At 53.4% G+C, this 25627-nt stretch overlaps 13 protein-coding genes across 13 annotated transcripts; 5 read left to right on the top strand and 8 right to left on the bottom strand.

Moving 5' to 3' along the window:
* Window positions 1–288: 288 nt before the first annotated feature.
* On the bottom strand, window positions 289–1405 carry BU26DRAFT_585383 (uncharacterized protein; the record flags this gene model as incomplete). The annotated part of the gene is made up of 2 exons (XM_033834631.1): window positions 289–818; window positions 873–1405. The coding sequence occupies 2 exons, from the start codon at window positions 1403–1405 to the stop codon at window positions 572–574; spliced, it is 780 nt and encodes a 259-aa protein (XP_033676834.1). The 3' UTR covers window positions 289–571.
* Window positions 1406–1508: 103 nt separating this feature from the next.
* On the bottom strand, window positions 1509–2280 carry BU26DRAFT_171006 (uncharacterized protein). The gene is made up of 2 exons (XM_033820274.1): window positions 1731–2280; window positions 1509–1574 (listed from the first exon to the last, which is right to left on the bottom strand). The coding sequence occupies exon 1, from the start codon at window positions 2108–2110 to the stop codon at window positions 1769–1771; it is 342 nt and encodes a 113-aa protein (XP_033676835.1). The 5' UTR covers window positions 2111–2280; the 3' UTR covers window positions 1509–1574; window positions 1731–1768.
* Window positions 2281–5828: 3548 nt separating this feature from the next.
* Window positions 5829–7679, top strand: BU26DRAFT_535211 (MFS general substrate transporter; the record flags this gene model as incomplete). Its single annotated transcript, XM_033831258.1, has 6 exons — window positions 5829–6033; window positions 6091–6154; window positions 6204–6324; window positions 6382–7008; window positions 7066–7294; window positions 7345–7679. The coding sequence occupies 6 exons, from the start codon at window positions 5829–5831 to the stop codon at window positions 7677–7679; spliced, it is 1581 nt and encodes a 526-aa protein (XP_033676836.1).
* A 413-nt stretch (window positions 7680–8092) lies between these two features.
* BU26DRAFT_610673 (uncharacterized protein) lies at window positions 8093–10220 on the top strand. The gene is made up of 2 exons (XM_033836010.1): window positions 8093–8569; window positions 8623–10220. The coding sequence occupies exons 1-2, from the start codon at window positions 8211–8213 to the stop codon at window positions 10007–10009; spliced, it is 1746 nt and encodes a 581-aa protein (XP_033676837.1). The 5' UTR covers window positions 8093–8210; the 3' UTR covers window positions 10010–10220.
* A 999-nt stretch (window positions 10221–11219) lies between these two features.
* BU26DRAFT_571579 (uncharacterized protein) lies at window positions 11220–12077 on the bottom strand (the record flags this gene model as incomplete). The annotated part of the gene is made up of 2 exons (XM_033834154.1): window positions 11220–11733; window positions 11788–12077. 2 exons carry the CDS (start codon window positions 12075–12077, stop codon window positions 11220–11222), a joined length of 804 nt encoding a protein of 267 aa, XP_033676838.1.
* A 1981-nt stretch (window positions 12078–14058) lies between these two features.
* Window positions 14059–14363, bottom strand: BU26DRAFT_381393 (uncharacterized protein; the record flags this gene model as incomplete). The annotated part of the gene is made up of 2 exons (XM_033822582.1): window positions 14059–14161; window positions 14227–14363. Coding segments are annotated over 2 exons (240 nt in total), but the record flags the coding sequence as incomplete, so codon positions are not given.
* Window positions 14364–14999: 636 nt separating this feature from the next.
* Window positions 15000–16182, bottom strand: BU26DRAFT_524971 (uncharacterized protein). The gene is made up of 5 exons (XM_033830394.1): window positions 16055–16182; window positions 15778–16003; window positions 15655–15714; window positions 15281–15604; window positions 15000–15231 (listed from the first exon to the last, which is right to left on the bottom strand). The coding sequence occupies exons 1-5, from the start codon at window positions 16144–16146 to the stop codon at window positions 15052–15054; spliced, it is 882 nt and encodes a 293-aa protein (XP_033676840.1). The 5' UTR covers window positions 16147–16182; the 3' UTR covers window positions 15000–15051.
* A 1103-nt stretch (window positions 16183–17285) lies between these two features.
* On the bottom strand, window positions 17286–18111 carry BU26DRAFT_585399 (uncharacterized protein; the record flags this gene model as incomplete). The annotated part of the gene is made up of 2 exons (XM_033834632.1): window positions 17286–17407; window positions 17538–18111. Coding segments are annotated over 2 exons (696 nt in total), but the record flags the coding sequence as incomplete, so codon positions are not given.
* A 590-nt stretch (window positions 18112–18701) lies between these two features.
* Window positions 18702–20108, bottom strand: BU26DRAFT_407990 (uncharacterized protein; the record flags this gene model as incomplete). The annotated part of the gene is made up of 2 exons (XM_033822888.1): window positions 18702–19672; window positions 19952–20108. Coding segments are annotated over 2 exons (1128 nt in total), but the record flags the coding sequence as incomplete, so codon positions are not given.
* Window positions 20109–20472: 364 nt separating this feature from the next.
* On the top strand, window positions 20473–21474 carry BU26DRAFT_585403 (uncharacterized protein; the record flags this gene model as incomplete). The annotated part of the gene is made up of 2 exons (XM_033834633.1): window positions 20473–20871; window positions 20938–21474. The coding sequence occupies 2 exons, from the start codon at window positions 20473–20475 to the stop codon at window positions 21472–21474; spliced, it is 936 nt and encodes a 311-aa protein (XP_033676843.1).
* A 2-nt stretch (window positions 21475–21476) lies between these two features.
* On the top strand, window positions 21477–22130 carry BU26DRAFT_398639 (uncharacterized protein; the record flags this gene model as incomplete). Its single annotated transcript, XM_033822769.1, has 2 exons — window positions 21477–21849; window positions 21961–22130. Coding segments are annotated over 2 exons (543 nt in total), but the record flags the coding sequence as incomplete, so codon positions are not given.
* A 294-nt stretch (window positions 22131–22424) lies between these two features.
* Window positions 22425–23334, top strand: BU26DRAFT_610675 (uncharacterized protein; the record flags this gene model as incomplete). The annotated part of the gene is made up of 3 exons (XM_033836011.1): window positions 22425–22515; window positions 22757–23167; window positions 23233–23334. 3 exons carry the CDS (start codon window positions 22425–22427, stop codon window positions 23301–23303), a joined length of 573 nt encoding a protein of 190 aa, XP_033676845.1. The 3' UTR covers window positions 23304–23334.
* Window positions 23335–23868: 534 nt separating this feature from the next.
* BU26DRAFT_585413 (uncharacterized protein) lies at window positions 23869–25626 on the bottom strand (the record flags this gene model as incomplete). Its single annotated transcript, XM_033834634.1, has 2 exons — window positions 23869–24714; window positions 24779–25626. The coding sequence occupies 2 exons, from the start codon at window positions 25624–25626 to the stop codon at window positions 24135–24137; spliced, it is 1428 nt and encodes a 475-aa protein (XP_033676846.1). The 3' UTR covers window positions 23869–24134.
* Between the last annotated feature and the right edge of the window lies 1 nt (window position 25627).

The following is a 25627-nucleotide window of genomic DNA, read 5'->3' on the forward strand; positions in this document are numbered from 1 at the left end:
CTTTCTCCGTTGTATTACCCTAGCGACCCTTTTCCCTTCCCCGTTTTATACCCCAGCGGCTTTCATCATGATGCTGAAGGTAACCCGGGTGGCGTCTTTGCTTTTGTTCTCTGTATTTCGCTTCTTCCGATGTATATATACCACCATATAGCGGGTGAGCGCGATGAAGATGCGGGTTCCGGTGGTCTCGCCAGCGACATTTATGGATTAACGCCTTAGCGACATACTCTCTCATCACACGGGCCCTCTACACCGGATCAACCTGATTATCAAATTCAAAGGGTTTGTGCCTCGCTTCGCTAGGTTTGAACGTGCTTCCCCAAAGGCCTTTTTCTTCTCTCGACACCCATTCTCCCGAGGAATTTCTTTATACTCCCGCCCCTGCCTCTGCACTCCGTTCTCCACTCGAATTGTCAGTCTGGTTCATGTATAGACATTGCCATAGGGTATTCACATATGTAGATATATACAAAGGGCTTCCAGCCCAGTCCAGTTCAGTCCGTTGTCGCTTGAACGCATCATACCAAAATATACACAATGAAAAGCCAGCAAAACACATCCGATGGCGCTTTCACATCACCGGCCTACTCAGCTCATCGTCCTCATCCTCATCCTTGTACGCTTCGAACTCTCTCTTCTCCGCCGACGACGGCCTCGGCACCCAGTTCGGCGACGCGTAGACACGCAGCTTCTTCTCCGCGCCCGGGCTGAACACGACTTCCACCTCAGTGAACGCGCGGAGCCGCTTTTCCGCGCCTGTAAGCCGCAGCGGGGCTTTTATTGAGAGTGGATGATGGTCTCGGGGTTGCGCAGACATGCTGTCTCCGGTATTAGCTCACTTTGATGCATGCGCTAGACGCGACGAGACGTACCACCGGAGCCCTACATTCACAGCCTCCGCAATGCACGCCAGCACGGCAAGGCCCACCACGACCTGGATCGCCAGCAGCGTAACCAAGCTGTCCTGATACGCTGAGAAGAGCTCGTCTTCGCCCCTGCACACGATTCTTTCGCGCGGCCGCTCCGTCGGCGCACTCGGCAGGATGACGCCGAGGTTTTGGAAGCCGTTTCGCGCTGCTAGCTGCAAGAGCACCGTCGTCGACAGCGGCTGCTCTGCGTCGTGCGTTGGCGATGGATGGAGTGGCGCCGCGGCGGTGGAAATGTAGGCTTCGTAGAGGTCTGGGTGGGAGTGGCGGAAGTTTTCTAGTTCGGGGCCGAGGGTGGTGCAGAGGTCGAGGGGTGTTGATGGGGAGGACGTGAGATCTGAGGAGGAGGAGGATGGTGGTAGGTCGCGTGGTAGGGATATTATTGTGCAGCGGCAGTGTGTGCGGGCGGGGAGGGCGGTTGTTGTTGAGGCGAATAATGAGGCGGCGGAAAGGGCGGATATTAGGGATTTGGAGACCATTTTGGGGATTATTGAAGATGTAGCGGGAGTTGTGTCGAGTGGAACTATTTGGGCCGGGGAGGTTTGGTGTTGAGATAATAGTGGTGGTCCCAACTATGAATTGGGGTAACAACCCTGCTCGGGTCCTTTCGCAGGACGTTCGCTGAACTGAAGGAGCAACGCGTTTTCTCTGGGGCGGTGTTAGAACATTTCCGAAAGAAGAGAACGCTATCCACTGGGTAAGGGAAATAAGTGGTGGAAAGGGGAGAGAATAGTCGTGAAGAGGAAATAGGAAAACGGAAAGAGGTGACATGATGTAGTGGTGCGATGGGCGAGGTGAGCTTACCAAAGACGCCTTCAGTACGAGTATGATGGCGCAGGCAATCAGCAGGTCGTCATCCCTCGCGGACCGTATACTGCGTTCGTAGACCACCAGAATAAATCAGTAGATAATTGTATGTTTCGTGAGCAGATGACGCGCGCCGGCAATGGCTGACAGATGGGGCCACCACGCCCATTATGTACCGACCTCCACGCACCCACCACCGGTACCAACTCCCCTGCATCGAGCGGAAAGGCGGAGCCACATGCCCATCGATCCACAGGCTCAGTTTCAATGCCCAGGCGTCTAGGGATGGAAAAGGAAACGCGGCTAGCCTGTTGTAGGGCAATCGCAAACCCAGGGTGCAACTGAGGCGCTGCTGCGACACGGCGGCGTCGAGGCATCGAGCTTCGGTCGTGCTGCTAGCCGTCCGGGATGGCGGGCGCTGAACAAAGCTGCCGTACCGTCGCACGTTTCGACGCTTGGAGAGGGCAGTAAGGTTCTGGAACTATGCGGCCTGGCGCGCTGCAGCCGCACAGATTAGCTTGCAGGTTGCAGGAGGGCTACTGTACAAAGCGCGGGGCTTCCGCTAGACTGGAGTCCGTCCTTTTGCTGCTGTGATCTATTTTCGGGCTGCGAGGCGATGACTCTCCAGCGCTGCTTATCGTTGTTGCTGCTCATGATTCAATATTGAGCGGCATATCGAAATGTCATCGTTGTTTGAGAGCGGAGTGTGCTCCGCGAAATGCCGGCGTGCTGGCTGCAAGGGGCGCTTGGAAGGGATCTGCGCGCGAAACGTTGCTCCAACATCTGCTCGTGTTCCCTACCAGGGGTGCGAAATCGTCCGCTCCGCTCCGTCCTCCCAGCGGACCTCCACGATACTACGGTGACTGAGTACCAGGCCCTGTGTAATTCGCACCTTTTCGCGCCACGGGCAGCAAAATATCGGCTCGACACACCCTCAGTCAGTGCATCATGCCAACGGCTCTGAATCACCGTCGCTCGTTCCCACTCGACTTGTGTCGCATCCCGCGTCCCAACTCCACCCGTCAAGCTTTTTAAGACCGTCGCATCACACTCGCGATGCGAAGCTTGACCAGAACTCAAACTGGTGCGACGTGCCCGCCGTCTTCAAGTGAACCCCTCATCTCCCGCCTTTGCTTTTGGGCAGGTGTTTGACCGGCAAGAGCGGAGACTCAAACAGTTTCGAAGGAGGCTGCGATTTGAGTCTGTTTTAGCGCCAAGAAATGCCGCGGAAAGCTTGATGCGGCGATCCGCCGGGTTGTTGCTTGAAGGTTTGGGGACGGAGCGCTCGGAGCTCGAAACGTGGATGAGTGCCCGAAAGAGAAGAGCGTTGCGAGGCGGTCTAGGCTCCGGCTGAGGCTGCTGTAAGGCTGGAGCTTTTCATCAGCACGGGCATCGTCAAGGTCAGCGCCGCTCATCATGAGTGGTTCATGGAGCTGACAATTCTCAGGTCGCGGTCGGAAAAGAAACTGAAGATGATCACAGCCGACCGTCACCCGTCACTCTTTGTCGCGCGTCTAGGACCGACAACAAGCTCGGCTCGATGCTTCACGAACTCTCTTTCTCCTCTCTTCCTCTCTTTCCAAGCGACTCTCCCTGTTCTACTCCGGTCTTCCGTCCGTTCTCATGTCTTTTCGCGCTTTCTACTGGTCCATCGCTCGCCCTCCGCTGAGCCACGCCCCCTTGTTCTATTTTGTTACTATTGGATGGGCAGCGCCTCTCGCAATGGTACCGTAGTATCGTCCAGCCTCGTGTTGGATGGCGGGTGTGGTTCGAGCTATTGAGATTCAGCCGCAATGGTTGGCCACCCCACGCTAATCGCTCGGCCGGTCCGCATAGGGTCGATATCGACGGACACCTAGTCCAGGCTGCGGTATTGAGTGAGGTCTGGAAGTGTGGGCATTGAGACGGCCAGTACGATTATGGGACCCAGCGCGACAACTCCACAGGCACCGTCTCGGAAGAGAGAGGTGGCCAATGACGGTGCAATCGTTGTTCCGCCAGCAATCATAATGAATGGTGAGAGGAAGGAGAGAAGACGAGAAGTATTTTTGGAAGACGAGTGATTTGGTATTGGAGGCGTAGCCCTCAGGGGGAGTGACCCAGATGACGTGGGGCCAGCGCGTCAGGCAAATGCGACCCACACAATAAGTATATGCACGTCCAGTTTGTCAATTCTCCGCGTTCTAGTCGGCATAGCAACCCTCATGGCTTTCACAGCAGCGGTATCATTGCAACTCACTCGTCGACGCAAGCACTCTGGAGGCAATGTTTCCGAGCCGCCTTCGGAAGAGGTGAGCTGTGCTACCCAAAAGACGAAGCGCGAGCTGAGATCAGCAGATAGTGTTCCTGCCGGAAGTCGAATATCAGCTCCACAGCGAGTATCAGCCTTCGTGGCATTCACTACTACAGGCGATGAGGTGCCTCTTCATATTATGAAAATGACCGAAGGGAGCGAACACCCTAGAGGCATCGTAGTTCGAAGACGGGCTCGCCCATCCTCCCCCCTTGCCGAACTCCAAACCCACTCGCTCCTGCAATGTGATTGTCACCGAAGGAGCTTCTGACGCAGACCAGGCAGGGATGGGTTCCATTCGCACTTTCGAATTCGGAAAATCCGATAGGATATGCCTTATATCCTGGGCCAAGCGCGCTCTACGTGCCGGAAAGGGTGTTCATCGACGGCTCTCCCGGTTTTCGGAGTCGGAGGCAGTTGGAGCAACTGCTCGACAATACGTTCGGCAAAGAACAGTACTTCGACAGTGCGTAGAATAGGACTAGGTTCGGACGATGATACGGGGGAAAATCGCGAAGAAGCTTGTCAGCAGAGAACCAAGACCGTTTGCGCGCGGAGTGACGCGGGCAGGGCGAAGGATAGCTCAAAGCAAGGAAATCTTCGCCGACCTCACAGGTACTGAGAGATGTCATCTGCCCGCGAGAAGATCTGCTCGGTATCTCTGTGGCTGGACTCGGCATTGCAGACTGACAAAGCGAAGTCCACTTATGACCTGGCCAGATGCAGTACCCTGAACGGACCACCCAAGCATACGGGACCATACGACAACGCGCTTGCGGCTCGTGACGCATTCGAATGTCTCCAAGCCCATGGCCCCGTTTCCAACCCAATTAGCGGGAAGTGATTTGCACCAACAGCTGCAGTCTAACCAGGGCCTCGATGCCGATGGTTGCTTCACCGGTTCTCTGACGCGAAGCGGTATCCGACAATCGAACAAACGCACGGGTCGCGAGTAGTAAGCCAGAATCCAACGGTTACACGGCGGACTGCCTCCCAGATACGCAGTATATCCGGTGAGGCTCTGCCAAACTCCGTGTCGTACACGACCACGAATCCATTCATTCACCAGGGCAGCGATGGATTTAAAGCGGACCCTCTACCTTTAATTCCGATGCCATGAATACCCGAGTGCGTGGAGTACCGAGTTCCATCGGAGTGCTACTTAAGGCCTAACTCCCCTACCGCTCGAACTCTTCCCCCGATACATAGAACGTTGTCCGTCCGGAAGTTCGTCCGTGCCACTCTGACACCGCTCCCACCAATCATTGCGACCTTCTGACTCCTTACTAGGCTTCCATTTGTAAGACGTGCAAACGAGCTAACCGCGAACTGGCAACAATCATCTGGACACCACCCATAACGTTATTGCGTGCTCTTCTCATGCAAAACAAAGGTTTGGGGGGAACTCATGCTGATGCTGCGGCTTGTTGCACAAGTGGCTTACGCGCATCGGCTATGCCTTGTTGAGCGACCGGTTACCCGGATCAAGCTTAGCGGCCCGTCCTTATCATTCTGTCATTCCGACTCATTTCAGCCTCATGGCGGTTGCCTTGTATTCCTCCTATCGCGTCTTCCTTGGCATAACGTTGAAGCGAAAATGTCCGCTTTGGCAGCGGTGATGACAAACGTTGCACCAGGCGTAGGCATGGAGATCGGAACGGTGAGTATCCAAGATAAAAGCCACCAGGACGGCCGTGGCTATACTTCCACCTCGACCTTTTCTTCAACCTCTTGCTAGACCTAGACTTTTGTTTTTTCACTTATAGACTGTACCATAATCAATTTCAGCCTCTTTCTTCAACATGGCATATCTATTCGCGCACTCCTCAGTCGGCTCCCTACTTCGATACATCCGAAAGGGCAACCTTTCCTTCTCCCGTCGACGCGGAAAGACTATCTCAGCAAGTTCATCTTCCGACGATGTCGTAGAAGTTGAGGTTCAGCTGCCGGGCCTCGAAGAGAAGATCTCGATCTCAAGAAGAGATCTTGTGGACTGGGATGGTCCAGGTGAGCATTTTCAGCCCACCTGCAGCTTACAAGTTGGTGTGCTAACCTCGCATATAGACGACCCGAGCAATCCGATTAATTGGCCGCTTGCACAGAAAGTCCTCGTGACTGCGGTTCTTTGGTAGGTCTTGTAGAACGAGGGCGGATGACAGGCGCTAATAGAGTTCTAGTGCTTGGACGTTTGCTGTCTATGTGGGATCTTCGATCTATTCCTCGAGCCAAGCAGACGTGGAGAGGATTTTCGGCGTCGGCCATGTTGAAGGTGCACTTGGCATTGCATTATACGTCCTGGTATGCTTCCGCGCGTTCCCCCTATTCCCGCCATCAGGCAACTAACGCGTCTCTTAGGGCTACGGTCTCGGCAGTCTTCTGTTTTCGCCCCTCTCTGAAATACCCGCAATTGGACGCAATCCACCGTATGCCATCTCCGGTTTCCTCTTCGTCATTCTTTGCATCCCAACGGCGCTCGTGAACAATTTCGCAGGCCTGATGGTCCTTCGCTTCCTCCTCGGCTTCATGTGCTCGCCATGCCTGGCAACCGCAGGCGCCTCCTTAGCTGATATCTGGAGGCCCACACAATTCCCCTTTGCCGTTGCCATGTGGGCTATGGTAGCTACCCTTGGCCCCGCATGCGGGCCTACCATATCCACGTATGCAGTACAGGCAATGGGCTGGCGGTTTAGCAGCTGGGAGTTGCTGATCATCTCGGCACCGATCTACATCATCATGGTTTGCTTCTTGCCGGAGACGAGCGGTCCCACGATCCTGTACTACGAAGCGAAGCGGTTGCGGGAGGAGACTGGTAACGAGCACTTGTTGTCTGCAGCGGAGCAGAAGCAGAAGGATATGAACCTTTCCAGCCTCCTGTTCGATGCGTTCATCAAACCCTGGGAGATGAACTTGAAGGACCCAGCACTGCTCTTTACGACCTTTTACCTGGGTTTGGCGTATGGAGTGTTCTATTCGTTCTTCGAGGCAAGTAGTGTCCTTCCGATGTCTAAACCCAGAAGTCATGAACCTAACTGTATGTAGTCCCTACCGCTGGTCTACCCGGTCTACTACGGCTTCAGCGGCAATTCCACAGGCCTCATTTTCCTCGCAGTGCTCCCGGCCGGCTTGATCGCCTTTATCGGCCAAGTCCTCTACCTCAAATATCGCGTCTTGCCCCTACTCACTTCGGGCAAGTTCGGAGAGCTGGAGAACCATCTTATTCCGGGACTCCTGGCCTCTCCGCTCATTCCCATCGGTCTATTTATCTACGGTGAGTCCGCATCGTATCGGATTTCGTGTGCCAGTTCTGACAATATTTAGCATGGACATCCCGCCCCTCAACGCACTGGATTGCCCCCACCATCGGCCTGAGCACCATCATTGTTGGCATCTATTCCATCGCGCAATCCATTTTCCTCTACATCCCGAATATCTACCCGCGCTACGCGGCTTCTATCTTCGCAGCGAATAGCCTGGCGAGAAGCTTGTTTGCGTTCGCGGCGATATTGTTCTCGACCCCGATGTTTGAGGGCATTGGCATTGACGGGGGCGTGAGCTTGTTGGGTGGGCTCATGGTGCTTTGCGTGGTTGGAATGGGGCTGTTGTATAAGTTCGGTAAGGTGTTGAGGGCGAGGAGTAGTTTTGCTGTGGCGTAGGTGGACGAAAAGAGACAGAGATCGAGAGAAGGAAACGTCATAGAGTGTAGGATATGTGTAGGAAAAGTCCACCGCTGAAAGCAAGCAGGGACTTGAGGCGGAGTTTTCAAGGAGCGATATAGTGCATGGGCTAGTGTATGGAGTTTTAGATCTTTCCTGAGCCAATTTCTCTTCCTGCTCCTTGTTTAGAATCATATAGACGAAAGCGAAGCCATGATTCTCCCGAAATATGACTACTTGAGCATCGAGCGGCACCTTGCTGACTTTTGGAGCGTTCCACTAGACGATACAACTGTAGATCTAACTTCACTCTTCGCTCGCTATCATTCGCTGGGTGAACGTACGCATCACGTGCTATGGCGGTGCAGTGTGGTTTTCGCGCACTAGCCACATCTCCACCCAAACATCCACGCATCGTCATCACCTCGTCCCGTCCCGCGTCAACACCACATCTCCATCTCCACTCTCAATGCGTCTCCAGTAAATCGCTCTCCCGCGCTCCATGAGCCCGCTTTCAATTCCGCATCCAAAATGCTAGGCTTCACCGCCACGCGCACGCAAATAGCATCCTACCTCTTCGGCGTCGCCCTCTTCAGCATCTCCTTCCTCGTCTTCCTCAACAGCAGCATCAGCTTCGTGATCACGCAGCGCATTGGACAGGACCACGATGTCGGCGATGCGGTCGGGACACTGGGCTTCGCGGACGAGCTGGTCGCGCTGGTTGCGTGTCCCGGGTGGGGATTACTGAGTGATCGCGTAGGCGTGAGGAGTGTGGCTGTCCTGGGATATACGATTGTTGGGATAAGTTTGTGGGTTTTCGTCCAGGCGAAGAATGTGTATCCGCAGTTGTTGCTGGCGCGTTTGTTGTTTAGTTTGGGGGCGACTGCTACGTAAGTCGAGCGTTTGGAGGGAATTGAGGGGACAGGACACTGATGGGTGACAGGGCGACTATGGTTACCGCGATACTGCCTACGATGACTGTTATGAAAGTTGTCCAAGATCCGAGATCTCCTACCCGCCGCCCCAATGGCACTCAGCATGCTATGGCCCCTTCCATCTCATCCGAACTGACGATAACCCCCGCGCGGTTTCGTTCCCGAACACCACCTCCGGATGCGCCGGTAAAGAAAGATACGGCAGCCTCCACATCACACCTCGCTGGGCTGGTTGGCATGTTTACTGGGTCAGGCGCACTAGTTGCTCTGCTCATATTCCTGCCACTTCCTACCAGATTCCAGAGAGCTGGCGAGAGCGCAGCAGCAGCTGTAGCGGATTCGTTTTACGTCGTCGGAGCCATTGCAATACTGGTAGCGCTTGGGTGTTTCTTTGGATTACGGAGGTTACCTGGTGAAGATGAGAAGAGTTGGAAACGTCTCGTTAATAAAACTTCACACAAGATTCCCGAACCTGCACCGTCACGCGAGGTCATTCTGTCCTACCCTCAGTTATTCTTGGAGAGCGTTCGTCTGGGCTTCACATCGCCCAACATTGGGCTTGGATATGTTGGAGGCTTCGTCGCGCGAGCTTCATCCGTCGCTATCAGCCTCTTCATTCCGCTCTTCACTAATACCCACTTCCTTCGTACCGGCCAATGCCACGTCACGGATCCCTCCGATCCGGCGGACGTCAAAAACGAGTGTGCACGGGCATACAAACTCGCGGCTATGTTGACCGGCATCAGCCAGCTCATCGCGCTCCTCTGCGCGCCAGTATTCGGATACCTGTCTGCTCGCTATCGAAGATTTAATCTGCCTCTACTGCTCGCTGCGGTCGCAGGCATCGCCGGCTATTCTGCCTTCGGATCCCTTGCGAGTCCGGACCCTAGGAGCGAGGATGGTTCCGGCGGTGTCTTTGCTATCGTCGCTTTGCTGGGTATCAGCCAGATAGGAGCGATTGTTTGCTCGCTCGCTCTACTGGGGCGCGGCATCAACAACGAAGAGAGAAGCGAGGATGAATGGACGCCAACGGAGACCGCCAATGGTACCAGTCATCCCTCGGCGGGCGCAACACCACCGCGCAGTCCTACACTTACGCCGGCCTCGGAAGAAGCGCCGCTGTTAGGTCAGAACCTCTCAAGGCCACCTTCATCTTCAGGACCAAAGTCGCATAACCACCTCAAGGGGTCGATAGCAGGCACATACAGTCTGCTAGGCGGCTTCGGCATCCTCCTCCTGACGAAAGCGGGAGGTGCGTTGTTCGATTCTAGCGGGCCAGGTGCGCCATTCTATATGATGGCGTCGTTTAATGCGCTCTTGCTTGTAGTGGGGATTGGTGTTGCGGTGCGGGAGGTAATACGTGGGAGGAGGAAACAGGAACATGCGCTGCGATGAGATGAATGTATGCGTAAAGAACTATGCGATGCCATTTTCTTGCGCTTTTGATTGCTTCCGAGGTCTATACGCATGCATTGAAGTGCAATCCGCCGTCCCCTGCTCCACGCAAACGCAGTGCTTACGGCTAGGAGACGTCAAAAGTACCCTTGAGACGTGTGCATAGACAGAGCTATCCAGTGTAGGTAATTTCTTCGCGGCCGAATGCGAGGTACTTGTTTCTTGATACTCATTGGTCTGCGCATAGCTCCCTAGCAGCGTCCCCGATCAATCTAGCGAGGATCAAGCACCCGAGTGAACAGTGATCAAGTAAAGGAGTGAGCATCCAGTATGCGCCGACTGAGTTGCGTGTACTGCGTGATCAATATGTGAGCGTAGTGTGTTCATGGCCCGCCTCAAGGCCTCAAACCAGCTGTCCAGCGAGCATTGCCCTATTTAGGCTTGCAAACCCATAAGCTGTCATCATTGGAGTTGGGACTAGCAACAAAAGATGCTCTCGCGGGGATTCTAGGTTCTGTGTCTTACGTGGTATGACGGCGTGTCGACGGCCAGATGCGAGTGGTACTTGGGCGTGGATGATAGATTAAGCGCAAAAGTCATGCGCCGACCAACAGACTATGCTCTTTTAGGAAACATTCTACGCGCGAGCGTGTGCAGTTACCTTCGAAATTATTTATTAGTCTTCTCGTTACGGATAGCCAATTTCGAAGCGTTGACGTGAAAGTCCTGCCGTATCCGTCACCAGTCGCCGTTACGGAGACCAGCCTGCTAACTAGCGGAAGCACCAATGTGATTACCTAGGTGATCGTCCGTTCTCGATACTTCTCTACCCGGAGCCTTACAGTTGCACCAATATATTTCTAGCATCTTTAGGGCGGTGCAATATCTCTGAATATGATGCAGCGCACCCCAAAAAAGAAAGCTAGAGGTAGAAGTTTTGTTGAGGTTGTTGCCATAGTACGTGTTGGTTCTCGTTTGAGTCACTTTCTCGGGCAGTACAATATTTGATAGTCTGATCACCACAGTTTTGTCTTCGTACCTGAAGGGCACGATACTATTCACGCGCAAATCGCATGGCTTTTGGTTGGACACCAGGTTCCGGGACTGGAATTCATTCACCGTGCTCCACCTGCTACCTCCTAGGGATACTACTATACGATACTACAGTCTAACCAAATGCACTCCGGCCCAAACCCTGCACCGAGCATTGTCAGAGGAAGAGCAAATCGTCAAACCACTTCTGCCTCGTGATTCGGTTATCCCGCCCGGGTAACCGCCTCTTCCTCTTCCCGTGCAATGTCTTCCCCCTCCTCTTCTCCGCCCTCAGCCCCCTTGCCATATCGAACTCAAAGCTCGGCGCTTGAATTGCATAGTTGGGGCCGGTACTCGGATCCCAAACCAGCGACTTGAATCTGGGGCGTTCGGTGCGTGTGCAGACAGGACCCAGAGCCATTAAGGAGGCGGCGAACCAGGGTGTGCGGGCGCGGACCATTTTTCCGCGCGCTGGGTTGTCCCAGAGGTGGAGGATGACGTATGTTGTTGGGGAGGAAGAGGGCGTGGAGGATGTGAGCGGGAGCACGAAGCCTTGTGCAGGAGGCGGGCCCATGCCTGGAGGATAGTCGATCGGAGAGGAGCTTGTCAGGCAGCGAAGTGTTTGGAGCGTGTTTCGTTTCTCTTTTGAGATAGGTTCGCTGAAATTGAGGAGAGTGATACAGGGCCAGTAGCTCCAGAGGTGTTGTAGAGCTTGAAGAGCCGCCCGATCGAATCCAATGAGCGACTATTGAACTGGTGTGGTAGACAGCGCAGCGAGCTTGGAGTACAGAAACCGGGCGTTCTCCGTATCCTTCTGGGCGTCATATGCGTCCTTGTGCTCCCAAAAAGTCCAGATGGACAGTTTATCACAATCTTGCTGTTCCCGGGCCCAATGGTGACCTCGAAAACCAGGTAACGTCTTTTGTGCCCAGAGCTCGCGCAGGAGGGCTAGCCATGCTTGACCCAGCTCCTTACCGGGTTCGTGCATGCTCCAAGGTACGATGATTGTGATCCATTCACAGAGGGCTCTTTCCATATTGGCGAGGAGCGTGCGTAGAGGGAATGCGTTTAGATGAAGTGAATGTGCGGCACTTGTGTGGTGGAGGAGTAGGAAACAAATGAAAGGTCAAGTGTGCGAATTAAGTTATTCCATGAATTTGTTGAGGCCAAACACACGTCGTACCTTTGGTACCTAGGTGACGTATGAGCGAGGATAAACCACGAGGGTTCTTTTGCCTGCTACCCTTCCTTTTGGTAGCGAAATTTTTGGTGTCGCGACGACTCCCACTTCCTAGGTAGGGCGTAGTAGCACTAATAAACATGCCTTCTGCGTGCTTCCCAGATGTATATTAATATTTCCGAGCAAAGGGAAAGGCGGATATAGATGGTCATGAGACTTGTTACCGACTGTTCTACGATAGAATACGATGGAAGACCCGGAGGATAAGTGGCCAGGCATTTACTGCATCTTATCCTATGAGGTTTGGAAGGGATATGATGCGTCGAATGGTCCCATGTGCCCGCTCATAGTAATGTAGGGATGGATGTGAGTTCCCTCTGCGCAGGTTTGCATGCTTTCGCAGGTGAAACTATGAGCCGGTGTATTTAAGCTGCAACCCCAGTATTTAACTTCTACTTGCCCTCCTTGAGACTCCTGGCTGATGCCCCCTGCGGAAGCGGTAGTACCTGTACTGTACTTGGTCCTCCCACTGGTGTCGCCGACATTGACAAATACTCCGACGATGGCCCAGACAAGTTCCCTCTTCGGGCTATAGAAGGCATGCCGCAGGGATGCCGCAACTATAAGCCGTATATCTGTCAGTCTGTGAATCTAATACGTAGTAGAAGGCGAGTCATGGCACTAGGCTACCATAAACAGGACAGTGCTTCGTCGCATTCGTTGAGATTCGCTCTTCTAGAAGCTATCGAGCTGGGTAAGCAAAGTGCTTTGACGCCGGGCTCCAAACGGCGGTAAGTGTCCATAACCATAAGAGCAAGAGATCTACGATGGCATCCTTCATGGGGTTATGTCTCTTTGTTTTCTTGCTGCTGCGCAGCTTCCCATGCTTCCCACCGGCCGAACAGGGAGCGGGTTTCTGCAAGCTCCACCAGAAGTTTATCCCTTTGGCGCGTATTTTCGGCAAGTCGCTCCTCAATCCTGCCTTCCCGTGCGCGTAAAATGCTTCCGATCTGCGTACTCCGGATCCGCGTCTCGTTTTCGTTCGCGCTGTTGATCCAAATAGCCACATATCGACTGCTCAATGATTGCGCACAGCTCCATATCTGCGTTCTGATAGATGTTCTACTGGCATACGCTCTGGTGATGGCGGTGATCTCCTCGACTTTCTGCACCTCGTCGATATCGATATCACCCAGACTCTCGCCAACGTTGAAGCGATAGTAAGCGCCCGAGTTTCTTCCTCTCATGAAGAGGCTCGCGAGCTCCTCGTGCGTAGACTCGCTCTCGGTTACAGAATGAACCAATGCCTTGGCTAGAGAGATAGAGCTGAGAGGGCCACTTCCGAGCCGATGCGGTCTGCGAGTCCCGCACCCGAGGCTAACAAAGACACCGATGTCGTCAGGATCAATGTCCCATAACATCTTCGCTTCGCGGACGGCAAACGACGATGGGTTAGAGCCTCCTAAGCTCCCATCCATGTAGGTTTCTCCGTCTATCTGAACTGGGCTGAAGTACGTAGGAGCTGCCATGCAAGCTCTCATGAGGTCTACAACCGAGACGTCTGTCTGATGCATTTCACCGCAAGAATAATCTCTGAAAACCTGGACCTGGTTCTTGTTGGCTGCATAGAGTGTTACGAATCTGCAATGAACATATTTAGAGAATGCTAGTACGTTGACTTCGATGCCACTTACGTTTTGCAACTCGACTGGTTCTCTGTATAGAAGCGTTTGTTCTTGCTCCCAGTTATCTCCTCCGCAAGTCTGCTCAGACTTGCAATTAACGGAGCCGAGCGGTATCGGTTGCCTCCCCGAACGACGGCTATGGTCCGTTCGAATCCCGTTGGCTGTCGACGGAACACCCCGTGAGACAAGTCAAGAGAGAATTTGATGACCTCATCTATGCTCATTCTAAAGTGCCCCAGCATGATAGCAATAAGCCTAGGGGATCAATCAGCTTTCCGTTTCGTGTTGGTTGCTTCAATGGCTAGGGAATCTTGACTTACCCACCCATGCTTGTCCCACCTATCATATCGAAGACATCGCATGGACGGAGCTCAGGCTGGTTAAGCTCATACGAAAGCCGGGCCATGATGTCCTTAAGCAGAAATAGAGAGGAAAGAGTTCGCACACCCCCAGAATCTATAATTTTGTGAGCGTAGGGCTAAACTGAGAGATTCGTGGGTGTCACCGAAACACAGCAGACTCGCCCTTCCACTGAGTGTGAAAATCGGATGCTTTGGCGCAGAATCTTCTACGGGAGAGCCGGGCCCACTTAGCGGCGTCTGGCTTGAAGGCTGAGTAGGTAGATCGTGGATAGACCCTGATTCGTTGCTGTGAGTATGCGGCAAGTCAGTAGGTCCCTCATCAATCTCCTGGACAAGAACTCGGGGAATGGTGGTGGAAGTATCATTCCCCTCTTCAGCTATGGTTTCAGAATTCGTCTGTACCAGACCCGGTCTGCTGGGTCTGCTGCTTTCGGCATCAGGTGTGTCTTTGAAAGTCAGCCGTGGACGAGTAGATCCCGAGAGATTCAGACGGCATACCTGACTGCGCGATACCTGGTTGCCCGATGCTACCGAGCAATGGTAGGATCTGGCCCAAATTTTGAGGCAATGGGACTTGGTTTCGAACTGTGGCCGGCAGGCTCTCAAGATAAGACTGCTGATGGTCGAAAAAGAATAGCTGCACCACGGTGGGGTAGCCTTGGAGCTGGCTTAACACCTGGGGAAGCGAAGGGCCCATAGTAGAGGGCTGAACTAGGGGTTGACCTTGGAAACGCGTCAAATGTTGGTATTCTCTACATCTAAGTGAAGGAGGGAGTGAAGCAATCAAACATTCTGACCTGGCTCTGTCAGCCTCGTCTCCCACCTCAACAGCAGCCCCTTGACGTTGTCAAAGTCTCCATCTTCATCATCCTCGAACTTGACCATGTTGATATGATCAGCATTTATAGGCGTCAGGTCGTTGGCCTTTGAATAGCCAATGGCCGCTGAGAACTCATCGACGACCTTGAAGGACACTGTGAGTATTGGTCCATGGTAACGACAGCAGACTTACCCTATCGCCAAGGCCAAATGTTGCCTTCTGCTCGTAGAAAGATGCAACGAGTAATTTCAGATGCACGTAAAGGCTAATTTTACGAAAGTCCTCGGATAGATCCAGCACCTCGTCTGATCCCGCTTGAAGAGCGTTTTCCAGTTTGGGCGGTATCTCAGCGAAAGCAGCCTTTGCCATCTTTTGCAAGATTTTGACCCGGAACTTTGCGAAGACAGCGCTACCGGCATGAGGAGTCCCGAAGAACATGAAGCCCCGCATAGATGCGTAGAGCTTATCGATGTCATTCGCTCCTGATGCCTCCGTCTTCGACGCTGCCACCGCGGCCTTCGCCCTATTTAGTTACTATTACTCGGCAGGGACAACGATCAACGAACCGCTTTTGCAACAAGCCCACCGAGGCTATGGGCGACGAAGATTACCGGCCGAGTTTGCTCCTACATTAACCTGTTAGGCAACCTAATACGGCGTGGATGCTATAGCTTGGGTGTCATAGATACCTCCGCCTTGATCCTCTTGTTCGCCAATGCACCGTTCAAGGTGGAGGCAATGCCTTTAATACGGATGAAATTTTCGGTCAGCTCCGAGCCCATCCCGGCATTGTAGCCAAACGTCATCACTCGAGCTTTGGTGAACTCTTTTCGCAGCTCCCAAGGCCAGAAGAAGCCGTTGCCATGGGTCCAGGTGTTCTTCGGGTGGCCGTTTAGGCCGTGTACGAAGACAAAACTGCATAGAGCGTCAGTAGCATGGACAATAGCTGGCGGCGGACAGACATACTCGACGTTTTGATTGCCTGGTGTCGTCTTATCGAAGAGCACCGTTAGTCCCGTGTCTCGAATCTTGGGCGGTTGATCATTGGGCGGCTCCATGGTTTGGGATCTCAAAGAGGGCCTACTAGATCGTCGCCAACAAGGTGACCGGAAGCTTAAGTACGGAAGAAGGAAAAAGCGACCAGGGCGATCAGCGGCATCTCATATCCGGATTTGGGCGGGCGTGCATGAAGGCGGCGCGTGGCTTGCATGAGTGAGGCAGACTTCAGAGTAACTACTCTCTCATTCGCCCATGACTTCTGGAATGATCAAGCTGAACTTCTGCCTTGCCGACGCAATCCTCTGGCGCCAGACGGCAAGCTCGATCTGTTCAGTAGGAGTTGGCAGCTCCATCCCTAAGAATCAAGCATATGCACTGTAGACGTGAGTTCTCCCGGCCCGGAAAAGGGTGCAGTGATCAAGGATCAAGCGAAGCTGAAGAACTGTTTCCAGTTTGGGTGATGGCGCAAGGCTGAGCGCTAAACCCATAGGCTGCAAGGCGAAGCATGAGTGAATAAGCGATGTGCATGCTGTAGAGCTGAAGAATGCATCAGCTGCCGGACAAAGTGTTGTCCAACTTCTAGTGGATGCGGACGTCCGCTGTCGGAGGATGCTGGGCCGAAAAGAAAGCACAGAGCATGGACCGCCACCGGATCTGATCTTCTCGTCTTTACTTCCTTTTGCACTTTCACTCTGTTCATACCATATTGGATGCTTCCATCTTTTCAAAGATTTGTGCGCCTCGTAACGAGGACCAACATTCATGTTGACGTCCCTGTTGTTGACGTTCACGTCGGGCTTGTATGGATGTGGGGCGGGACGCGGAGCGGCTAGCGGGCGAATCAGGAATGCGGGCTCCATCTTTCTCAGCAATTCATTCCCTCAAGATTGCAATCGAGATAACAGGTCGTAGCTCTCAATAAGCTTGTCCACGATCCATTGGGCGGTTGTGGGTGCATTTTTATTGAGACATTAGTAGCTATGATGGCTTTAAGTCACGATCCCAAGCCGCAAACCTACCTAGGTACTTGACAAAACTCAGGCTAGCTGTTTTCCTTCCTCGACGCACGCAGATCGAAAAACACAGGAAATTGAGCGAGTCTGAACTTCTAATACAGTCTGGTTCCTCTGCCATACATTTCCATATACTAATGTTTGTATTTCCGCGCTCATATCTTGCCAATACCACAAATTTCCATTCATCCATAATATGTACCGTACTCACCCTTTTCGTAGGCCCGCAGATCATTTGCTGTAAAGCTTCCGGCCCAAGTTTCAGGGGGAGTGTATACATATACAACGACCCCGCGTTTATCGATGCCTGAAAACATCAATTAGCGAGTCTTCTACTTGCAGATGGTCTAATAGCTAACGTACGATGTTACCGAATATATAAGGCATCATAACTAAAGAGCAGAAGGATTGGACGATTCTTTTGCCCAATATACGACCATGGGGGACGTTGTGCGTTTTCCACCTGGAATCCGTGTACATTTGCGGAAGGATCTGAGCCAGGCTCTCGGGCTTTATCGAGAAGGCGATCAAGGCGAGAAAAATGGGCAAATCTCCTGTGAGGCCTCCATAAGCGTGATGTGTTGAGTAAGCGTTCGTGTGGTATATGTCCGGAAGCAGCATCTTTGGCCACATCTGGCCAGGCCGTTGTACGAGGAGGGTTGGATGCTGTCCCGAATTTGTCAAATACGAAGAATAATCAGTACTGTTGTGATCGAATCGGAGCGGATGCCAGATCTCGTGGCACACGGGCTCTGTGGCGTCTCCACAGAGCACCCAAAATCCGTGTCCACTACTGTAATAGACCGACCAGACACTATATATGGAAGCGCCTTGTGGAAACGAGCCACAGCGGTATATCTGCTGACTGTCACAAAGCCACCACATGCCAGATACGCCTTTCCTGGCTCTTACGTTTGCACCTGGGTCTTTGAAGGGCGCCCAGCAACCTCGATTGTCGACATTAGAGATGGCGTCTGCATGCTCTATTATCTCATCGATACGGAAGATAAATCGGGCCTGAAGCAGAGCTTTACGTTAGGGTACATTTCGCATTTTGGATGATTCTACTAACCGTACTTGTGGGGCCATGATCGGTAGGACCGCCTGCGCTCGGTTCGGGACTACGTGAGATTAACGTCAGCAATTGCATATTTCACTGGTCAGATATTGACGTACTTCATATCCCAGGTATCAGCCCTTCCAAGGGGGGAACCACGGCCCGTATTTCGATGATAAATACCGTCGTGACCAATGTCCCGTGGGCTCTGGGAGCGGCCGCGTCCTCCGAGGTTGCTCCCCACCCGGGAATGTGAAGGAAGCGTGTTAGATCTTGGGTCTGATGTCGCTTGAATTCGTTCCTCTCTGCCTTCTTCTCCCGTCAGTCGGGAAGAGGAGAAAGGTGCGATGCGACGTTGGTCCACTCGGGCATCAGAGAAGTCGTGCTCTCTAGGTTCTTCGTCTGGAATAGGACATTCTGCGGGGTCTATCGTACTGAAGTCCAGAGAGGGTCTAACAGAACGGGTATTCGAGGTTACGTTCGCTACGTGAACGGCGGCCATACTGGCTGCTGAGCCAGCACCACCATCTCCTTCCAGATAACCGCGCGGAACCGCAAAGAGAGCGAGTTGTCGCATGTGCGCGCCAACGTGCTGCATGAATTGGGGCGGCGTCACGACCACACTCCCTTCGGGTATGATATCCGGATTTGCCTCCCTCAGCTTGTGTTCCCAGTCGTGACAGAAAGGACATTCGAGCGCAGAAATCTGATCGACTGTACGCCGACCGGCTTCGGCGAGAGCATCGAGCTGATCGTCCGTTAGGTCCAGAATGTGGAGGAGCCGAAGATGCCTCTGGAACTTCTCCAGAGTTTCGAAGTTTCCCGTGTTGCAGAAGTGACAATACCATTGGACTCTATGCCTCTGTTCATGCTCAGACCAGTCGCGAAGACTGGGGAAAAGCTTAAGTTCGCATTCAGCAAACGTGCACACATAAGGCCTCAAGTCGGAAAATGCGTGCTTCCTCCAAGAGCCCTCTTTTTGAATGCTTTGAATTGTGAAGCAAAACGGGCATTCGAATGTTTCTGCACCTTTGGAAACATCGGATAGGCGAGGGAGTTCCAGACGCGATTCGGTCCCACCTTCAACAATCGACTGCGCATAGGAGGTCTGAGACAGGTCTTCCTGGAAATCTTGCTGTGACATTGTGATATCGGTGAGACGTAATGTGGAGGCTACTGTTGCACTCAATGTGCTTTCTGGTCGGTTCGCTTTGGTCTTTCCGGTTCGCAATTGCTTGAGCTGACCTGATGCTGGAAAGGCATGTTCCTCATGTGAAACATCCTGTGGCTGCCATAAATCTGATGGCTCCTTGCTGAGCTTGTTCCGGTGATCGCGGGCATACTGTAAGTATTGCCTACGCTGCGTGATAGCCTTGACTAGTCGTTCTGCGAGCCATGCCTGGTCCTCGCCGTCTAGAAGAGGAAACTTGTGGCGTACATGGTGTATATCAAACGCTGGATCGAAAGGCGCGTGATTGGACGCTAAGGATTGCGCGAACCTGTCTCTTGGACTGGCTTTCCGGATCAGAATGGAGATACGGAATAGGCTCGCGATGGTTTCTTTAGCACTCTCGAAGAACTCTTGCGCTTCGCACAAACGTGCATCCTCCTGAATAGCTGCCTGGTTGTTGCCAAAGGAATCAGTCAGACTTGTTGGCCTTTGTAGCCCAGAATTATCTGTGTCTTCTCTCTCCCCGTCCTCGAACTCGGCTTGACGATTCGGCCTATTCCCCTGGGCAATTGCGAGTACTATGAAGAGTCAGCAGCGAACGACAAGCGCTAAAGGAGTCTCACTATGATCCAGCGTATTTAGCAGGTCTGTTAGGAGCTCTTCGATTTGTGCCGCAATTTTTCTGGAGTAGCGCAACCGATAGTCAAGAGAGGCTTCGGACGGAAGTCTTTGGAAAGCTCCCAAATTCCCAGCCCAGATTCTAAATCGTTCAGACTGGTCATCAACCGCCGCCTGTTGTAAGGCTGAGCGAACCTCGCATTGCGGGTCGTCGAAGAGGGAGGAAAGCTCGATGAAGTGATGTGCGCACTTGATTGAGGAGGCCGCAAGTGAGCGCTGCATGTCGTAATCGCTGGTGCCGAAGTTCAACTTCCAGTAGACGTGGGAAGAATCGCGAAGTCGACAAGTAGGCCATGAGCCAAAGCTATAAGACGAAGCAAAATGGGAGCAAGGCAGGTCCTCTCGATTTTGGCCCCCAATCACCCATTCATCGTTCAGCCTGGTCACGTTGTGCACTGTCACACCTGGGACAGCCTGATTCACATCTCCGTCATGCCACTCAACACAGGGCACTCAATTCAACACTATGAGCGGCATTGAAATAGCAGGACTCGTGCTCGGTGCCTTTCCAATTCTTATCCACGCGCTAGAAAAGTATCGAGAGGGGGCTGAGGTGCTGTGGGACTGGTGGCGGATACAGCGCGCGTATACGAAATGGAGGCACGACCTCAACTACCACCGCATTCTTTTCGAAGGCAACATCGAACGATTCCTCTTGCCCTTGGTCGTGGATGATGATGAGCCGACGAAACTCATGGCTGACCCTGCCGGTCAAGGATGGAAAGACAAAAAGCTAGAGGGCAGGCTGAAGGAGCGTTTGCCTAGGTCGTATGATGTCTTCCTCGAAATCATGGAAAACGTCAATGAGCTCATGGAGTCTCTCAAGAAAGAACTGGGGGTTCATAACCCAAACTTCCAAGTAAGGGTCAATGAGGCAAGATTCCACTCGGCACACCGATTACTTAACGGCTGATAGCTAACCCAAGAATAGAATCACAAAGTTGTCAAGCAGAGTTCATCGAGGAAGGAAATTTTGAGTATGGCGAATGTCGAGTTTCAAGCAAAGCGGCTAAAATTCAGCCTGGGAAAATCGTTGCGAGGGAGCCTCTTTGCCCAGCTTCAGGAGGCTAATGACCGGATGCGCAATCTGCTCGAAAGCACCGACCAAATAGCAGCCGCACGGAAAAGCCGAGGCACGGAGATGGCATCCTCACTCGCCAATTGGAAGGTTAACGAATATTGGCGGCATGCGAAACGCCTACATGGAGCTTTATCGAAGGCGTGGCAATGTGATTGCGCCAATCATGTTGCGAACCTTCAACTCCAAGACGCGACGTCTGATAAGATCGAATTCGGCGTACTTTTTGATATGGGAGCCTCTCTTGGAACTCAGTGTTGGAGGGAAACCAGGATCGAGACGATGCCGGATATTGAGCAGTCACCACCAACGCCAACCGATCAGCACGCAAAGTACGCATCACAAGCCCCAAAGATCAAATTCGTCCACAGGGAAATCCACATCCGATGAACCTAATCCAGGACCTTTGTACTGCACTCTCAACTGCCCATCCGGCCTGCTTTGGGTTCCTAAACGAAGATGGACACCGCTTCGTAGTATACCCAGACTCTCAAACGTCGACTATAGCTAGCGGCGCAGTAATTACTCTAGACAAGCTCCTCCACCCCCTAACCCGCCGCAAGCGCTACTTTCTCGCGCTTACTATCGCCTCCTGGTTTCTCCGGCTTGGCTGCACCCCCTGGCTTCGCTCCCCTCTAAAGGTGAATGTCGTATTCCTCCAGGATGCAGCACCTTCAGGGTCATCAGGACTCGGTCAGCCGTACATTCGCGGTGAACTATCCAAGCATTCCTCTAGACCCGCGACGGATGCCACATCGTGCCTTGGTATTTGCCTCCTTGAGCTCTGTTTCGGCACAACTCTCGAAACCAACAAGTTTCGCAAGCAATTGCCGCTTGGAAACGCTGCTACGAAGCCGATGTTGGATCTTGCAGCAGCCCTCCAATGGAGCAAAGAGGTGGGCGAAGAAGCCGGCCCCGACTTCGCCGAAGTAATTGAGTGGTGTCTTCGCGCAAAGAGCCTCAATGATCAGAGTTGGAGAAAAGAAATGTGGAGCAACGTCATCGTTCCTCTCGACGCTTGCCACAAGCAAGTAACGCAGAGGCCTCCAATCTAATGCGTGTAAGGAGATTTGAAATGATGTCATCTAATAGTTGCGGTAACGCCTTATCTAGAGTGCTCTCGCCTGATTTGGAACGAACTACGTAGAAATACCGAGAAAGACAGATACCTTCACACTTCTATTCCTACTCTTTCGCTCTCAAAACTGGATTGGACGCGCAAATACTCAATACAACCTGAAACCCAAGCCCATTTCCGCTCCGTCGCTGAGAAGTATCGTGTCGTGGTGCATACCAAGTTCCGCTCAGTTGTGGAGAAGGCGGAGTAGAGTGAGGTAGAAATGGTCTGGACGGTGACTGTTCTGGACCTGAAGACAAAGCAGAGGAAGGTGAGGAAAGCGAAGATCTTGGTGAGCGCAGTAGGCGCACTTAGTATGCCCAAAAAGCGTGAGGTCCAAGGCAAGGAGGAGTTGAAGGGACATATGGTTCATTTTACGGTATGGGACCATTCATTTGACTAGAAGGATAAGGAGGTCGTTGTCCACGGTATCATCCTCCCTTCCCCCACCCGTGAAGTGAAGCTGAGCTGACAATTACTCAGGGAACGGCTGCTCCGCCACACAACTTCTTCCCATAATGGGAGCGGAATAACTTTGTTCATCGGGACGAATAGTCAAGAAAGGAGGTGAATGGACCGGCAGCAGCGACGCCGACGTCTTCGTGCCCTCCGGCAATGCCCGCTCAGACCTCACGCGCCTCGGCACCAAGATGCAGCTCGCCGTCAACGGCGTTGTCGACCTCCTCACCACCTTCTCGACCACCTTTCTCGACGTGCGTCTGCTCACCCGGCACCTGCAGGAGCTGTTCGACGTGAGCCATCGCATGTACATGCAGCTGGACCCCAAGACGCCGGAACAAGAGGCCAGCTTCAGGCAGATAAACTGTGACTACTTCGGCATCATGCGTATGCTCAAGGACGACTGGCCTGCTGATTGGTCTCTCCCTTTGACCCGCGCTTCCACGCCTCCGAGGGCGACGGCATCGATGAGCAGCCGCTGTACAAGGAGTGCCTCGCTGCGGATGAGTAAGCCGAGAGGTAGAGGAGACGCAACGGAAATAAGTGACTGCTCTACTAACTCGGATGCTCAGGGAGTCGGTCCCAGCTTCGACTAACAAAATCCTTGGTTAAACCGATAGTAATGCTGAGCGTAGGGTCTTAGTCTTTGGCTGCGGATATTGGATTGGGGGAAGGTGGTGGCATCCAGACAGTCACTTTCGGATGAAGCAGAAATATCCGAAATCAACAATAGAACGGGCAATTCAGCGGGATCCTCACTCACCAGCGATGCGATAGACTGCTGGCGTTTCCATGGAGGCCGTAAGTTGCTCGAGGCGTGGTATTAAGGCTGCAAGAAGAAAAGCAGAAGAGGTTATTAAGACCAATGATGCGCATGGTGCGCGACTGATTGTACAAAGGTAGGCTGACTTCCTCCCGCTCAACTTCTTCGGCTTTTTGCATTGCTATCTCTCCCCGCCGTCGTTTTCCTTTATTTCTCCTAGCATCCCTCCCACTACCCTTCCGCGAGCGTGTTAACGAACGGCGTTACACACGGAACCCTCACGTTGCAAATAAACCTCACCATTGTTGCTACCCCATCAATGCCATCGCTGGAATCCTCGTGACTACCGTGGGGCCCTCGGGCATTGTTATCTCCTCATTCGCAATCACTTCAGTGTCCTCTGCCCTCATTCTCGGAATTTGTTCATTGATAGTGTCGACACTCATTGTTGGGACGCCGGTTCGCGGGGACGGGTTGGATACGAGCAGCATATGGGCGATGTTGTTGACCTGTAATTTTGTGAGCGCGAGAACCCTGAGGGGTAATTAGGGTACGGACATGGTGAGAATTGACGCAGGTTGATGCCGCGTTGTGGAAAAATGACGATACTCGGTGCCAATGCTCTGTCAATGAACAACTTCAACGAGGGTGTTTCAGTGAAACAGGATCCCAATGCGGATGCTTCTTCGACCATAGGAATCGGATAGTGTCTCAGGTGCCGTCCTGGCGGAGCCGCTTTGCCGGGGGAGCCTGTGAGGCCGGGGGAGTCGGGAGCGCGAAGAGAGAAGACTTGCTAGACTTCTTCGACCGTCGAGACGAGGATCGAGATGGGGCCCTGGACGCCTGCTCGGCTTCCATGCGAACACGCAGATCTCCAATAGCCTGCTTGATACGTTCCAATCTGGTACTAGTCGCGTAGCTCGCAATATTCCGCAGCATCTTGCGGAAGTCCACCAAGAGCTTCATGGCGTCTTCGTCCTCCTCGGGCAGCTCAGAGAAGGCGCTCTTGATGCACTTCATATGATGGATGGTACCACGATCACCGCCGCAGTCTTTGCGCCAGTGTACCCACAAGCGGAAGGTCTGGATGTCTGAAGTCACTGAAAAGTGGCAAGTGTCGACTACGGAAGGTGTTTGGCCCGCCTCAGTGAAGAAGTGGTGGAGGTAATTGACAACGCAGGCACCATCGCGACCGCCCTGGAGCGACGCGTGATACTGTCCTTCGGAGCCGGTGTATCCTTTCCATTGGCAGGTGAGGAATGGGAAGTGGAGCGAGGAGGTGAGGGCTTTCCTATCCCATGTGTCAGCGCCTGCATGTCTGCCCACAAGCATTCATCAGCTTGGCTCTAGCATACCTGGCCAATGTCATCTCCTGGTCTTTATCTAGCGGCGCTTCGACAGCGCCGCGTTCGCCCTGGGTGCTAGTAATGTACCCAATGGCCGTGTCGGGCTGAGCCTGGGAGAGCGGCCCGGCTTCCTTTGCAGCGAAGCTGTCTGCGTCTGGCAGGTACGCAGTGTTCAAGTTGAGCTTCGGTAGAGACTGCACTAGTCGCTCGCCGCCGCCGCCGGCGGGCCCTTCGCCCTTGAAGAGCAAGTCGGCGCAGAGGAGGTCGATGGCTGCTTGCTCACCCAGGCCGGACGCTTGTGGGGCCTTCTGCGCAATTGTGGTTGCCGAAGGCGTTGTCTCGCGCTCGGCGCGCACAATCCGTTTGATGAAGTCGGCGAGCTCTGCGGGCAGGGCGTGTATATTCGCGGGGCAGATGCAGATGCCATGCGCCGCGAGCTTGGTGTAGCTGTCGATGGATTTTCGGTTCGCGGCTTCATCGTCACCGGCCATGGAGGGCTCGTCTGGACGACTGGACTCGCTGGACTCGCTGGACTCGATGCACTCGCCGAACTCGCTAGGCGATGCCTCGTCCAGGAGCTGGAGGTTTCCGGGCGTGAGCGGCAGTGGCGTGGATGGCGCGAGGCTGACGGAAGGCGGGACAGACTGGCAGCGCTGGGCCGGGTGCACGCAGCGACGCTTCCGGCGCCCAAGACCGGGCTCGAGGGGGACGGGCTCTGGTTCTCGCGCACGTTTCCGCGGCATGAACGGCTGCATTAACAGGGGAGCATTGGCGTTGAAAGAAGTGGGCAATGTCGGTGAGGATGAGGATGAGTATGAGAGGAGGAGAATGACGTGGTGTCGAGATTCGCATGACATA

The sequence above is a fragment of the Trematosphaeria pertusa genome (assembly GCF_010094035.1).
Source record: "Trematosphaeria pertusa strain CBS 122368 unplaced genomic scaffold BU26scaffold_22, whole genome shotgun sequence".
In the NCBI taxonomy this organism is placed as follows: Eukaryota; Fungi; Ascomycota; class Dothideomycetes; order Pleosporales; family Trematosphaeriaceae; genus Trematosphaeria; species Trematosphaeria pertusa.

Bases quoted from the DNA above. Each gene is read 5' to 3' on its own strand.
- BU26DRAFT_171006 (XM_033820274.1), bottom strand. From the start codon at position 2,110: ATGCCTCGACGCCGCCGTGTCGCAGCAGCGCCTCAGTTGCACCCTGGG.
- BU26DRAFT_610673 (XM_033836010.1), top strand. From the start codon at position 8,211: ATGCTAGGCTTCACCGCCACGCGCACGCAAATAGCATCCTACCTCTTC. The intron at 8,570-8,622 runs GTAAGTCGAGCG...GATGGGTGACAG, and splicing joins AGTTTGGGGGCGACTGCTAC to GGCGACTATGGTTACCGCGA.
- BU26DRAFT_524971 (XM_033830394.1), bottom strand. From the start codon at position 16,146: ATGGAGCCGCCCAATGATCAACCGCCCAAGATTCGAGACACGGGACTA. The intron at 15,715-15,777 runs GTATCTATGACA...AGGTTAATGTAG, and splicing joins ACAAGAGGATCAAGGCGGAG to GAGCAAACTCGGCCGGTAAT. The intron at 15,605-15,654 runs GTTCGTTGATCG...AATAGGGCGAAG, and splicing joins GTGGGCTTGTTGCAAAAGCG to GCCGCGGTGGCAGCGTCGAA.